The sequence below is a fragment of the Pagrus pagrus genome, assembly GCF_965226575.1.
Source record: "Pagrus pagrus genome assembly, chromosome: 3".
In the NCBI taxonomy this organism is placed as follows: domain Eukaryota; kingdom Metazoa; phylum Chordata; class Actinopteri; order Spariformes; family Sparidae; genus Pagrus; species Pagrus pagrus.
The window spans coordinates 11414193-11429565 of NC_140187.1; the positions used below are offsets into that span (position 1 = coordinate 11414193).

Consider the following 15373-nt stretch of genomic DNA (forward strand, 5'->3'; position numbering starts at 1 on the left):
TCAACATATATACACAGTAAAAAAAATCAAACAGGGCACCAGATAATAAGTTTTTTGTGCTTCTGACGTGTTTAAGTGCTTCTTATCTCCACAGAATTTTAAAGAGTGTGGGGCCAAAGGTGACGAAGCAACAGCTGTCGTCCTACTTCATTCCTCAGAATCTCATTTCTTTCACCCTGGAAACTTGATTGTGTGGGAGGCAACGCGTTCAGAAGGAAGCCTCTAAAAGGCTGAGTCACTCGTCCTCATTGACTTCGAGGAGTGTCACACTGACTCGGTACAATTTATTAGCCCGAGCTATCTGTGTTCTTGATCTAACAGTCCATACGCAAATTGTTACTGCGAGATACGAAAGCCACATTTCGTGCATTTCATACATTTCCGTGTCTGCGTTTCGATTGTAGGTCCAGCGTGGCGGCGGCATTGTGCAAAAAATCTCAAAGTCTGACAACCAATTACCATAAATCAATCCTGACCTTGAAGAACATTAAGTGTTCATAATAGCGTTCTGTCAAAAGCCATTTGCAAATGTTCCAGAGGGGCAGACAGGATGAGAGGGAAGGGACAGAGAAACGTCTTGAAGGAGAGATGCGAAGACGTGATAGAGGGAGATGGGGACGGAGAGTTTTATCGTCGAAATTAGTTTCTTGGCGTCTTGTGGCGTTCAGCCTGGGAGTCAGACACAGCTGCAGTGTCCTCTTTGGCTCTCTGCGATGATGCGCTGTGACAGATCCTCCGGCGCAGTCGTATAATTTGAGCATATGCTGACGAGAGGTATCAGACACAATGTTAGCAGCGTTGCTAAAGTCGACCGAGTTTGTTAAAAGTTCAAATTTTTGGCTTTCAGTTGGGATCGTGTGCATGAAATTTTGGTACAGCATGAGCAGGAACAGCTTCGGTAATCCCTCGACTTTTCATTTGATTTTCATTTCACCCCCACCCCACCATCCACCCGTTGTCATGGATATCAAAAAAGCACACAGACACAGAGGCAGCCAGGTTGGACAGCAAGAAGCCGGCTTTAACGATGAGCCGACAACGAAAGTGGGAACAATCCGCAATCCAGAATGCATGTAACAAGAAGGCAGGCGACAAGAAAAGCTGGCGACACAAAGGCACAGGGAACCAATCTAGAACACAGGGAACACACGAGGACCGGGCAACGGGAACGCAGAAGAGTCAGGATGAAGCAAAGAGTGAGGGGAAAACACAGGCCGACACAGGTGTTTGAAGAAAAAGGGTGGGAAAGCAGACACGGTGTAGTCTACTGAACACAGAAGGTCCTGAGTTCACATTTTGCCAGAATCAGCGGCAGCCGGTTGCAGGTTTACATTGTTGAGCGATAATTAGCAAACGTTGGCATGCTAACATGCTAAACTAAGGTGTTGAACATGGTAAACACTGTACCTGCTTTTTGATATCAGTATGTTGTCATCATGCGCATGCTAGCATTGTAACATTAGCATGTAGCTCTAAGCAGAGTTCTGCATAAATACAGCCTCAAACATCTGCTAGCGCGGCGGTAGACTTGTTGTCTCGCTTGTATCACGTATGGCCCTACCTCCTCGTGACGCACGGAGCTAATCTTGGCTGTGTGCCTTTCTGTGAAACCCTCCGAACACTCATCTTCAAAGTATGACTGCCATACAGAATATATAGGCCTACATTAAATGTATTATTAACAAGTTGTCCGCTGGGAGTTTTACTGTTTTTGCAGAGCAGCTGCTGTCTGTTTCTGCACGTACTCCACTTCTCATCGCTGCGATCTTATTAAGTTTTTTTTTTTTTTTTCCCAGAATAATATTTTTAGATTGCATTAGAATTAGATCACACTTTGTTTGTCAAGCTCTTAACTCAAACAGAAGATATGCACATAAACTAATTTCCATCAATGGCCCCTTTAAACAGTCACACGCTACGGGACCAAAATGTTGACGAGCCGCACATCGAAAGATTATAACAACATTATGAGTTGTAAGACCTTAAGTGTGATGTTATTTGCACGTCTTTAAAGGTCACCGCAGAAATAGTCACATTAAGTCGCTGCACTGAGTGGGAGACTGATGATTCATTAAATCAAACCATTAATGTCATCACCTAACGAGCCTCGCTGAAGAAGATCTAAAGCTGGTGATAAGGAGCGTATCGCTGTCCGTGTCTGTTGCAGGAATGATTCACTCTTTCCTGAGTTGTTATCAAGGTGGATCACACGAGAAACTACAGAAGTGAAAAGAGGGGAAACAGTGAGTGAAGAGAAAATGGACGGGGAGGGAAATATGTTTTTCTGTATCGCTGCTTTGCATATTTAGCAGCTTGTTTTTAAAGGCAGAGGAGCTTTGAGAACAAGGGCGGAATATGAAGTGACCTCCATTACCCTGCCTCCAGCAAGACGCCGGGACAGAAACCAGGCACATAATTAAACCAGCCTCTCTCCACAATCACTGAGACATTGCGTGGCAGCATTTTTTTGCCAAGGAAACAAGCAGAATCAGCTCACCACACACACACACACACACACACACACACACTGAGACGCCCCTCTGTCTCCGACAACCGCAGACCACCTCGCACACACAAAAACAACTGTGTGTGTTCGCTGACTCCACTTTTTCAGATACAGAAGAGCTGCTAACTCTGAACAGGAATAGTAACTTTGATGGTGAACTCGACAGAAGATGCAAACACTCTCAAAATAGACATAAACAAAGGACGTTCCCCGTACACTTACACATATAGGCCTGTAGTCTGTATGTGTGTGTGTATATATATATACTGCACTTGGCAAAGAACTGAGTAAACACACTCTACACGCTGACTTGAGACTTTTGCTGTGCCCATGTTACATCTGAGCTGCAGCATGAGACCACTCAGCATCTTATCTCCAGCATTAAGCAAACGTCACGATCCTGCTACTACACATGCAGGCGCCGAAATAAACAGCAACACTGATTGTGGCACACACGCTGGCACACGTAATTAACTCCGAACAACAGATGAGTCATGTCTCATTTTTAGATCTTCTAATGATCAGTATTAATACACTTTATAATCAGGGTCTAGCGTGGATCAGCGCTTTAGCACAGCTGAACACAACGCTGCTTACAAAGGCAAAACAACAACAAGATCAGTTAGCAGCAATTGGGAGCTATTTTCATATCTCACAGTGGTGGAATGTTATAAATACATTTACTCATGTGGGCTGAGTACAAATCTGAGGTTCTTATACTGTACTTGAGTGTTTCCATGTTATGTATATGCTTCTACTTCACTATATGTTCTTCACTGTGCTTTTTATCCACTCTAATTATCTTGTGTGGCCTGTCCTCTGTCAGGTCACCACAGTGGAGTGGAGGCAGTGTGACTCAGGCCTGCTCTGTCGTCTCCTGGATCCACACACTTTACATACATTATAATTTGTATCGGATATTCTGTCATTACAATTTGTTAACTGTGATTTTGTTGTTCTGGTTTGTACATGCGACATCTATTGCACGTCTGTCCTGGGGTCTTTTTTCAATATGGCAAGTTTTTCCTCACTCGACTAATATAGCTAATATAAGGAAAGTCTCTTTATTTCGAAAGAAGAAAGAGAGAGGGAGAGATTTCCTTTTCCCTACAACAAGGAAACAGGGATTTTTTGTCCAATTACCCGCCAAACTTCACTGCTTTTAAGAGAACCACCAGTTCCTGGTTAATTCTGCGACAAACCTGTTCTCATGTGTTTTTTTTTTGTTTTTTTTAATGTGAGCTTTACTGTATCTTGATGAACTCATTTTACCTTCTTTCTGTCTTTTATTTCTGTAACAGCCCTTCAAATTAGCCCTGCAAATTAGCATCCGCTATAAACACAATGACACTTCATTATCTATCTGTCTGACTATCTGACAGCTGTTTTCAGGTTGTGTACATGTCTCCCCATTAAATAAACCATAGATAAATATAGAAATTAGACGTGTTAGGAAACGAAAAAACTGTTCCAGTGGGATCCTGCTTTGTGAGTTCTTTCACTTTGAATAATTTACTTATAAATGTATACTTTCCATACATTTAATAATATATATATAATTTTACTTAAGTAATATGTTAAATGCAGGACTTTAACCTATTTTTTCACTTTTTTTTTTTTTTTACTTAATAGCCACCAACCAACTTATAAACTGTAAACTAAGTGCATTTTCTCAAGTGATGTACTTTAATGTAGGTTGCACATTATTGAGTACTTTGAGTATTTTCATGTTTTTTCTAGAATCCTTGATTTAAAACACATTTTTTTTTGCTTGCATTCATTTGTCTGGCAACTATGGCAGCTACTGAAACTGAAACTGTATGCTAGCTTGTTATTTTGCAACTTTGATACATATTTTACATGCAAAATATAATAATAATAATAAATGATATAGATTAAACTACTGAACAGAATTTAAGATAGTTTAACTCAGCACTACTTTAAAGTACTCCTCAACACATATCTGACAGAGGGTGTGACTCACAAAATAAAAGGTTTTTTTTGGCTTGTTTATTTTTTTAACTTGGATATATTTAGCTGCCAATAATCTTTGTGAAACTGAAAGACTAAAAAAAGTTGTGTTTTTTTGATCATTCTGCAGAAGTGATGGTGATTAACTGGAATTTAATGAAATCATTGCAACAGGTCACCCACTGATTGAATCTTCTCAGCAGGGAGAAGTGAAGCGATGACTCTTCACATCTCAAAACAGAGCTTATACTGCCACCCTGTGGTCACACACGATGCTACATCACTCCACTGCCTGCAGGCCTCTGTTTGAATCCATATTTCTGCTTCTCTGATGTAAACACAGCCGTGACTAAAGTGACTACTGACGTCAATCTTTTTGATATAGACCTTCAATGTGACCTGACCTGAATGTTAATTAACTTCCGAGGTGGAAAACATTATTCATTATACATGACAGGTTCCCCACCCACTTCAGAATAATTCAGCCTCTGAGAGAGCCTTCTGATTACTTCGTACCTGGATTCAAAGATGCCTCTTGTATATTTCATTAGAAGTCACTGAATGATTCACAGCGTTAAGGAGACAAAGAGGACGCAAAAAACCTCACAATTCGTGCAGCAAAACAAGTTTATTGAGGAAGGAATCATTTGAACATATTTAATTACGTTCTTTAGAAATAATACATTCATGGCAACTATTATAAATAACCTATTATTTTGAAAAATGGTCTGAAGCTTTGTTTTTCAATGCTTTTTGAAGATCTTGATTCATATAGTGAAGAAAGCGACTTTAATATCGAGGTGATACTTGTTCTTCTGCACTCATTAAATCCATCAAAGCTTTGGAGCCACGCTGGATGAGAATGACCCAAAATAAATATCCGTTACACTCAGACCCTTGTTGAAAAAGTGCTTGAAATGAAGGCAATAGTGCTCTTCATATACTGAAGTTCTCATAGATGCTGTGCTCATTTAAAGACTAGACTGTACATGGCTTTTTAGTCAAGACTTAAGAGTTTCTCACACTCTGGTTGGATAGCAGTGCAGCAAGCAGTACAAAATGTCAGAGATTGGGATATGTGACACTTTCTTTAATACCTAACTCATTACAATATGATTTATTATCGGATTATTATTATTATTATTATTATTAGTAGGAGTATTTCCTGTTTTAGTTTGTACTGTATGTCTCACCTGTCTTCCCGTTTCAGACACTTCACATCCTGCCTCAGTGTGTCACCTGCCTCTGATTACCTTCGCCTTTCTTTGTGTGAATTCTGGCCTCATCCACACATACACGGGTATTTTTAAAAATGCATTTTTTTCCTCCTCTGGTTTAAAAAAAAATGCCAGTTCATCTTTTTCTCTGCCTTGATTTTTGCCTGCTCCTCGTCAGATTTATTAACCTTACTCCTGGCGGCTTTTCTATGTACCGATCCTGTTTTTGCAAGCAAAAACAGTGTCATGCATCATGTACTGCACTTTTTTTTTTCCTTTTTACGGTTTCCAGTTATTACACGATGCTTCTTTCATACAACTAAAGGTCCAAAATCTCAAAATTATTGGAGGATAAGTTCACCCAAAAATGAAAATTCTGTCTTTATCTACTCACCATCGTGCCGATGGAAAATCAGGTGAAGTTTCACAAAACATTTCTGGACCTTCAGAGCAAAACAGTGTTGCAGCATTCTCCTAAAAATTGAAGTCAATGGGGACTTCTTTTAAAAAACATAAAATAGTAGCTCACCCAGCATAGTCCGAGTCTCCGGAAGCCCCGGGATCATAAATTGATTTGATAAGACACGTTTCTACACCCTTGATGAGCATTTGAACTCGTGCCCCGACTTCAGACCAGTTGCTCTTTGCTTAGCAGCTACGATGAAGATTTGAGATTTAAAAATCAATTTTGGATCTCAAGGCTTCTGGAGACTTGGTTAAGCTGGACAAATTGTATCGAGCCCTTTTTCTTTTTGTTTTTTAGCGTTTTAAAACAAGTCCCAGTCTACTTCAATTCTTAATGAGAATACTGCAGCACTGTTTTGCTGCGAGGCTCCAGAAATGTTTTGTGGACTTTATCCGACTTTCCTTTGGCATGGGGGTGAGGACACACTGACTGAATTTTCATTTCTTTGGGTGGCGATGATCAAAACTTTTGCCACATAATTTTCTACCAATTGATTAATCAACTATTTTTTTTTTTCAGCTGCATTTGTATTATAATGTTTGATAGTTTAATTCATATTATGCAAAGAAAAACTGCAAGATAGGTGTCGTGAAGTAAAAGTGAATTCTCCCACTGAGATGTAATGGAGTAATACTCAAGTAAAGTACACGTAAGTACAAGTAATTTACATTGCACTGATGCATATTCCCAATACAGTCAAAAAGAAGAAAACTTTGAAAATGTTGAAGTAATTCTATTTCTTTATTTCATACTTCATGTCAAGATATCTTTTTTCATATGAAGTTATGCCTCATAACAAAAGAATCGTGTTGAAAGAACGAAGAAAGTCGTGGCTCACAAAATAAAGGCATTCTCTCATAATATTCTTTACAAAGTCATCTTACAACGAACGAAACACGATCAATGTCTCAGTTGTAACAGCAGAGTAGATAAATCCTCACTAAACTTTTGACGTTAACCTAACGGTGACAGAAGAAAAATTAAAAGAACGGACTGATCTGTACATACAAATACAGTTTAGCTCCTGAGATACTCTGTGGGACAGAGCCGCTGCTCGAAAAGCCGCAACCACGGCAAGGTTAGCACCGGCGAGGCAAAACGGATTTCATCTGCTGATGCAAACGCTGCCTTGGTAGAAGATTTGGAGCAACATCTGACCCTGCCATACACAACTGGTGACGTGAACAAGTGCCAAAACGAACTGCAACCGGAATAAAGTCTCAACTGCATCTTCCTGCGAGTACTCGACTCAATCACCATCGCCTCGCTCTCTCTGCTTTTGACATGTCTAATGATCGGAAATGAAAAATAGCGACCAGAGTTCCTGTTTAAGCTTGTTATAAAAGTAGATATGATGCTGCTGGGTTAGTGTATAATCATCTTCTCGTTCACAAGGACAGCTGCAGGCAATGAAAAACCACTCTCTCTCTTTAGCGACTGAAAACTTTGGTGACGCAGAAACAGCTTGAGATACCTGAACACTTTAAACACACTTTAATATTGCTCTGACAGAAGTAATCATATGCTGTACAATATTCACTGACGGCACGACCGTTTGACACACACGCATTCACACACATGAGAACCTGACAGGAAGTTGGCGAGCATATATTTATGTGTACAGGAGAGCTGCGGAGACGACTGTCAGATTGTTCCTACAGGACGAACACGGATGCTTTATGGCTGGTACTATTACACTGTTTACATTTTCCCCCACCACCTCCCTATTTTAAATTTATACACAACAAAGTCAGGATATTGGTTCGAGGGGGAGGAAGCGTCTTTACATGTCACTGTTTTTTCATCTCCTCCGTCTCTTTTCGTAACTTCCTCCCCGCAGCCCGCGATAAACTCGCATCAATCGTCAGTTGGTTTTTTTTTCCCTGCCCCTCGCAGATCCAAGATTTGGGGTTTTTTTGGACGCAGGCGAACACGTTTCCATCTGTTAGGGAGATCTGTTCATCCAAAAGATGCATTCGAGATGAGTCCTTCTGTTCGATGCCAAAGCCAAAGTCCCAGTTGACATATCACTCAAACAGTGATCCATAATCTGTCCTTTTTTATCTGCCAAAGGAGTATGATGAAAAATCCGTTATCCTAACTTAACCCACAAATAGTTCCCTCTTGCTGCTGATTCAGTTCTTCCCCAGTCAAAGAGGAGGGTATGTGGCGCGTTCGCCGCTTACGTCCTCAGTGTCCGTTGGTCTCGGGGGCCGAGGCGGGGGTGGAGGGAGTGGAGGAGCGAGAAGCGACCGACGCCTTCTCTCCGCCGGGACTGGAGACTGAGGGCACGCTTTCAGGTGCCTTGACCCCAGCCAGACCGACAGGAGACACCCCGGCAGCAGCTGCTGCCGCCCTGCTTGCAGTGATGGCAGAAACCGGTTTGGGTTGAGCCTGAAGTCCCGGGCTGCAAATGAGGTGATGCCTCTCCCAGTCTTTGTGCTGGCAGAAGGAGCCGCAGTAGCGAGCGGCGTTGCAGCCGCTGCACGTCTCGCTGGCTTTGCGGCCGCAGTTCCAGCAACACTGAAGGGAGGGAGAGGAGACGACTGTTAGTTTTCACAGGAATGTAAGGTCAGTATCAGTGTCTCGTATTCCGAATCGTGCTTTTTTTATTTATTTTATTTAGTAAACCTCTTCCAAAATAAAAGTGGAAACAAGCTGCTTTCTAGCTCGATACTTGTTAGTAAAAATAAAAAACGTTGCTCCATATCTGCTGGATGTGTAAAGAGGAAACAGTTTGCCGAGTTCTGTTCCTGGCCACCTGACAAATGTAAGTGCAATATTCACTGTCCTGTTGGTTCGGTTTCGCTTTCCACCGACGCCCGAGGGAAATGTCTAGCTTTTGAGCTACTGAATGTCTTTGTGTGTCTGCTGTTTTGTGCTGGACAAATAGAGAACAGTGGAGATTTGGAGCGTTTCCACCATAAATGAGCAACGGGGGGTGAAGTGAAAAATGGTGTAAAGTGGAACAGCAGATTTATAAGCTGTGGGTCCATCACCATGAGCAATCCCGGTCACTTAGATCAGAGATGGACGCAAACAGGTACTTGCTCATGAAATGCATCAAAATAAGATACAAAAATAATTTGTAACAGGCTGGAGTGATTCAGATTTTTTTTTCTATTCAGCAGAAGCCTTTCTCAAGTCTAGTGGAGGAAATTAATATAATTTGAGATCCCAAAATTGACAAGCAACCAGTGTAAAAGACACAACACATTACTATTACAATGAAGTATGATTTAGTACAAAATAGCGGAAGATCCAAAGCTAAAAACTATAATCAGGCTAATTGTGCTAACAGTTTTTTCAACAGTTTAAACATGTGGATAAAAATGTGTCTTATTTGAGAATAAAATCACGTATTAAAAATGTATTGTATGCTTTTCAAATACACAAATATAATCTTGTACAAACATTTTAAAACACATTTAAATGCCAATCTCTGACTTAGATGCAGTCATTTGATCTAATTTTAATAAAAAAAATAACAATCATAGCAGCTTTAAGTATGACTGTATACATCTAAATTTCTCACCTCACTGGAATCCTCCTGTTCATTGATGACCTGGATGGCGTCCTCTTGCGCCTTCCTCTTCGCCTCAGTCAGAGTCTTTTCCATCTTTGCCCTCTCTGCAGCAATCATCTCAAAAGCTTTCTGTTCGGCCTCCGCTACCGCTTTCTGGACCTCGTCCATGGCCTGACGCTTCACCTCGTTCACCGCCTCTTCTATGCATCAGGGGGAGACGAGTGGTTTAAGTTTAGCTCAGCATGTTTTGCATCAGTAAAAGCAGACCGCGGGATCAGCGCACAGTTGCAAGTCATGTGTGATCCGTCTGTCTCTCAGATTTTTCTTCTTTCATTTTGTTACTCGAGTAAAATGCATCGCCCCTGTATCCAATTAAATAAATCTGCGTCGTTCATCAACAATTTTGATTTCAAAATTAATGGTGTTCTTACCAGCTTTCCTCCAGATCTCATCTGTAACGTATGCTGAGCCTGGCCGCGGTGCAAACTCGCGCTGGGAGTCTGTGGGGAAGCAGAGACAGAAGGGATTAGCACCTGCCAGGGCTTATAAAGATATTAAGATGATTCATTGTTGAAATAATGGTTGACTTTGTGACTGACAGCTCAATCAAGGTAACAGGTGCTTGCAAAGAGAGGCCGCCGACACAGGCAGCGATATTATCTCTGTCATCTCGTCTTTTATATTCTCGCCGATGCAAACAAGTCCCCATATCTGGGCCACACGACCACCGTAATTGTTGTTTATCAGAGTCTTGGACTGATCTGAGATCTGACAGCTTTAGAAAGGAATGTGTTTGGCTTGGAGGAAATTGCAGACCAACAAGCTGTGTCAACATTCTGTCTGTTCCCTCAAATCTCTCCCTCCCTGCATCTCGCTTCATCGCTGTGTCTCTGCCGGGCTCTGCCTTTCCAACACTGCCACCTGGCTCATCTCCTCCTTCCCCATCTCTTATATCCTCCGCTTTCTCTCTTTCCCTTCATTTGCATCCTCTCTTCCACCAAGCCTGCATGCAACCTCCCTGCCGCCATTTCCACCCCCACTACAGTCTTCCTCAGCCCGAGCCCAGGCAGGCAGGCAGGCAGGCTGCCCGGCTGGGGGCCCAGATGGTGCTCTGGCGAGTCAGCCAGCTCTGGGTCTCTGAGCCTGCAGGACGGCAGGACGGCCCTTCTGTGGCCGATATGGCCGAGGCCAGTCCTGGCACCTGTCTGTGACTATGGACCAGCAGGGGGATGGCAAGGCTGGCACTCAGAGAGAACCGTGCCAGTACACAGCAGACTGGGAGACTGTGGAGGGACGCACTCACACACTGACATGTGACTGTGCTGCAGTTCTCTCTCTGGCCACTAGACGGTGTACGGAGTATGAAATAGAAGACAGGCTGTCCTGGTTGGTGTTGAGAGCCGTCAGTGTCATGCAAGTACACCTCAGGATAATTATATTATTATTGAGGGGAGACCATAGAGGGGAAAATCTCATTGAATTTGGGATATTTTGCTTCCATAACATGCCTTTGTGTAAAGAGTGTAAAGTGTAAAGTGTAAAGAAAACATCCAAAATACACATTTAGGATTTTGTTTAGCTCAGATTTCTGTTTTCTGCCTCATTTGCATATTCAATTATGAAATATCTAGAAAAACAAAAAATAGCTGTCTTAGTTTAAGTAAAAGTTTCATGGTGACGTTAAATATAAGTTCACATTTTTAAAGGTTTTGTAACAAACTTGAGATTAAATGTGTATCTAACCTCGGTATCCCTGAGTGAATTGCCAATAGTTGCACTTTCCTGCCAAAGAATCTGTTTTTTCAGGATCTGTGATTCCTATTCATATTCAACATATAAGATCTGTTTGTCCAAATTGGAGGGAAAAAGCAGTCTCATTTGCATCTAAATATCTGTCAGACATTTTTGCCATCACCCCATTTCAACTGAGGTGAAAGGAAATTTACTGGTCAAAAAACTCAAATCATAGAGCAAACAAACTAAATGTTATTCATTTTAATGTGTGTTCAGGGCTGGATGTCTCAAAACTTTCTCAAAAAATAAAACCCTTCCTATCCGAGTCAATGACATTTTTGGTGAACTGACCCTTTAAGTGTGACAACAAATAACTGGTTTCCATTGGTTTGGCTCCATGCCCGTGTTCATGAAGCAATCTTCTCTTGTGCAAAACAATAGGCGCCAATCACAGAGATGACAACAACATTGTTGGTTTCTGCGGCGTCTGACATAATTGAAGTGAAACTAGCGGTACCCACCCGTCTCTGCAGAGTGGGGGCTGTGTGTCTTTGAGAAGGGAGCGGAGCCGGAGCCTCCTTTGCGTGGGTCCTCCTGCTCGCTCGAACGTCGCCTCCAGTAGTTGAGCTCCTCGCGATCGGACTCCTGGCACCGTCTGAGCACGCTCACCGACCGCCGTGTCTTTTCCACCATGTCCACGATGCAGTTCAACACCTAGAGGATGAAGAAGGACGAAAATGAGACCGAGTTTTGCTTTTGTTCTTTTTTATGAAAGGTATATATCCAGATCTCATCATTAAATATAACATAATACTATTTTCCATTTCAGAAATGTCTAAAAATCTTCATAGCAAAGAGCCAAGAGCCAGTTATTACATCTACATGACTTGAAAACGATCCCAATCAGTAGCAAAACATCAACGTCTTTAATAGATAATGTCCGAATGTGCTGTCGATTTATCACAGCTTTCACGCTGCGAGATCTTAAAACACTCTTAGCGGACTCAAGTCAAACAAATTAGACTTTACATTCTTTCTATATCAGGATCCATTAGAGGCAGAAGTGCCTGTCTGCAGACTTACATGGTCCAGATGCCTCCATTCATCAGCCCACTCTCGGTCTGTCAGTCTGTGGTCCACTGGCTCCTCGCGGTAGCCCCCGTTAGTGCCTGATTAAAACACACACACAAGACAGACCGCAGGCTTAGTGATTAACATTCTTCTTAATGTAAGAGAAGCCACAAGTGACAGTAAGTGAGTGAAAGGTGTGTGTGATGACTTTGTTAAGATCTGTGATACGGCGTCGTCGTTATTTCATCACGATATATCCACGACGATCATAAACTTCCCAAACGGGGCACAAATGTTTTAAGGCATCGCCTTCTTACATCCAGAATGAAGAGTGACAGCGATGAGGTAAAGTCGATGTGGAATAAGAAACAAAAGATCCGAGATGGACCGAGGAAAGGTGGGGTGAAAGAGAAAAGGAGAAGCCCGTGATGCAAAACAGACTTCCAGCACCCAGAGCCTGCACACATCTGGAAGTCAGCTGTCAACCACACACACGCACACACAAACACACACTCCTCAAACGTCTCGCTTAGCACCTCCCCTCCTGGAGCTCACAGCATTCCAGTAGGGAGACACTCAGGCTGAGTGGAGTGGCTCCACTTCTAAACACAACCAGCCGCTCTGACACACACACACACACACACACACACACACACACACACACACACACACACACACACACACACACACACACACACACACACACACACACACACACACACACACACACACACACACACACACACACACACACACACACACACACACACACACACACACACACACCAATTTACCCAACTTTCTGATTCTTCATTTATTACACAACACTACAACTTAAGCAATATCTAATTGTACATTTAACAGTTATAATTGTTCGCACACACAAACTCGTGCTCATGAAGAACCCTTAAGTCTTGATACATGTCCACTCACACACACACACACACACACACACACGCGCAGACTACAAAGACTCAGCAAACCACAAACTCTTAAAATTGAGTAACAAACAGCCAACAAGCGGCCACATGCACACTAGGCCTGCTGAAGAGAGTAATGATTCCCTCATGCATGCACACACACACACACACACACACACACACACACACACACACACACACACACACACACACACTCACCAGCCTTCCCCTCGACCTCTTCCCTACTCCTGGTTCTCATCAGTGTTCATCAGTTCAAAGCCACGAGTGTGTTTGTGTGTGTGTGTGCCTATGAGTTAAGTGGCGGCAGGCGGGCGGGAGGCTGTCAGACAAGGGACTAAGGCCTCGTAAACACAGCACCTCTACCATGAACATATCAAGGTGTGTTTCTGTACGTGTGTGTGTGTGTGTGTCTGTGAGCTACTGCAGTTTCCACTGTGTGCTGACAAGGAGGGCAGATATACACCAGAGTCGATCCCAAGCCTCCCTGCCTGCCTGCCTGCCTGCCTGGACAGTATGGCTCTGTTTATACACAGACGTAGGCTCCTGAGATATACGGGGATGGCTACACAAACACACAGACCACCCGTTATTGCTCGCAGAATACGAACGTGTGTGCGTCTGTTTTCATTGCACGTGTGTTTTTTTAGACATGAATCAGCATTTATCTTGCATTTACATGCTGTGAAGAGCCAGATTAAGGCTTGCAGACTCAATAACTGGTTTAAAAAGTTCCAACTCTCAATTTGGACCGCTAGATGCACTGCTAATCGAGCTAACCAGCTAACAGCAACTACAGCTAGCAGTTACTCTGGTGATATGCTGCCCCCCCTGATTGTTTGGATTATAAATTCAACAGATGGCCAATTCATACAAATGGGACCTTAAATATCCACAAGGACGTACTGTAGCCTCCGGTGTAATTTCTTACTGCCAAGAAGTGAGGATGTATAATGACTAATGTGGTCTGTTCCTCTTGCACCAGCCATGACTAAGATTCAACTCCTCATCACCAATTATGTGAAGGGAATGAATAAAAAGTCAGTCGTTTAAAAAGCACGATTCTGCGTCTCTCACCAGGGAGTCTGGGCCTGTCTTTGAGCTCGCGGATCTCCAACATGCGCTGGCTGTGCTCGCGGTGCAGGATGTGCGGCGCTGCGATGTCATCCAGGGCGTAGTGCTGCAATGGCGGAGGGGTCGGGTGAAGCTGGGTGCTGAGGGGCAGCGGGTGGGCGGGGCTGTGTCGGGGAGCGGGGCTGATGGTGCAGATTCGCTTTGCGGCGGGCTCCAGCGCTACAGGGGGACGTTCGTGGAAGCCATTTTCTTTACCTCTGAAGAAGAGAAGGGAGCAGATGGTTAAAAAGTGGGCAACAGGATGAAGGCTGGCTTCCACTAACTTTAATTGCACTTTTATTCTAACCTGCTGGGGCTGTGTCTCTTGGTGCCAACTTCAGGGGGCTCCATCAGCAGCTCGGAGGAGTCTGGAGAGGAGGCCATGGTGGTGCTCAGCAGGAGATGCTCATGCTGGGAAAGGTACTGGGCCGGGGTCTGCTTGGCTGCCCGTGCACAGTGGAGCAGCTCCCTCTGGAGAAGCGGCAAGTTTGCCTGGCAAGAACGGGAACAAATGGTGAGGTTTTATTCTACTCAGTCACCTATTCGGTCAAATTTCACACATGGGACAGAAAAATAGGAAACACGTGAGTTCTCAGGGATGTTTTTCCGACTGAGAAAATTCAGGTGAGTCCCGTCTCAGGTCGGAACAAGAACATTTTGTTAAACCAGTTGCCGAGTTGACGTCATATGATGCTGAAACACTGCAGCTGAAAGTTAACATTGGGTTGATGGTAGGAAACTTTTACCAAAAAGTCAAGTATTGTATCATTTCCTTTGCTCTCTCTTGTCACTCGAATTCTAGAAACCAGCGTCAACGTGTTTAAATGCTGT

At 43.1% G+C, this 15373-nt stretch overlaps 1 protein-coding gene across 5 annotated transcripts in view; it reads right to left on the reverse strand.

The window, feature by feature from the left end:
* Positions 1-6882: 6882 nt before the first annotated feature.
* The window catches only part of cbfa2t2 (CBFA2/RUNX1 partner transcriptional co-repressor 2), a 51709-nt gene continuing 43218 nt past the window's right edge, over positions 6883-15373 (reverse strand). For all 5 annotated transcript variants that reach the window (XM_084349235.1, XM_084349234.1, XM_084349233.1 and 2 more), the window contains 7 exons: positions 14850-15034; positions 14507-14760; positions 12504-12589; positions 11942-12134; positions 10118-10186; positions 9696-9886; positions 6883-8683 (listed from right to left, as the gene is read on the reverse strand). In XM_084349235.1, coding sequence (XP_084205361.1) covers positions 8351-8683; positions 9696-9886; positions 10118-10186; positions 11942-12134; positions 12504-12589; positions 14507-14760; positions 14850-15034 — 1311 coding nt within the window. In that variant the 3' untranslated portion in view covers positions 6883-8350. The remainder of the gene's footprint in view (positions 8684-9695; positions 9887-10117; positions 10187-11941; positions 12135-12503; positions 12590-14506; positions 14761-14849; positions 15035-15373) is intronic.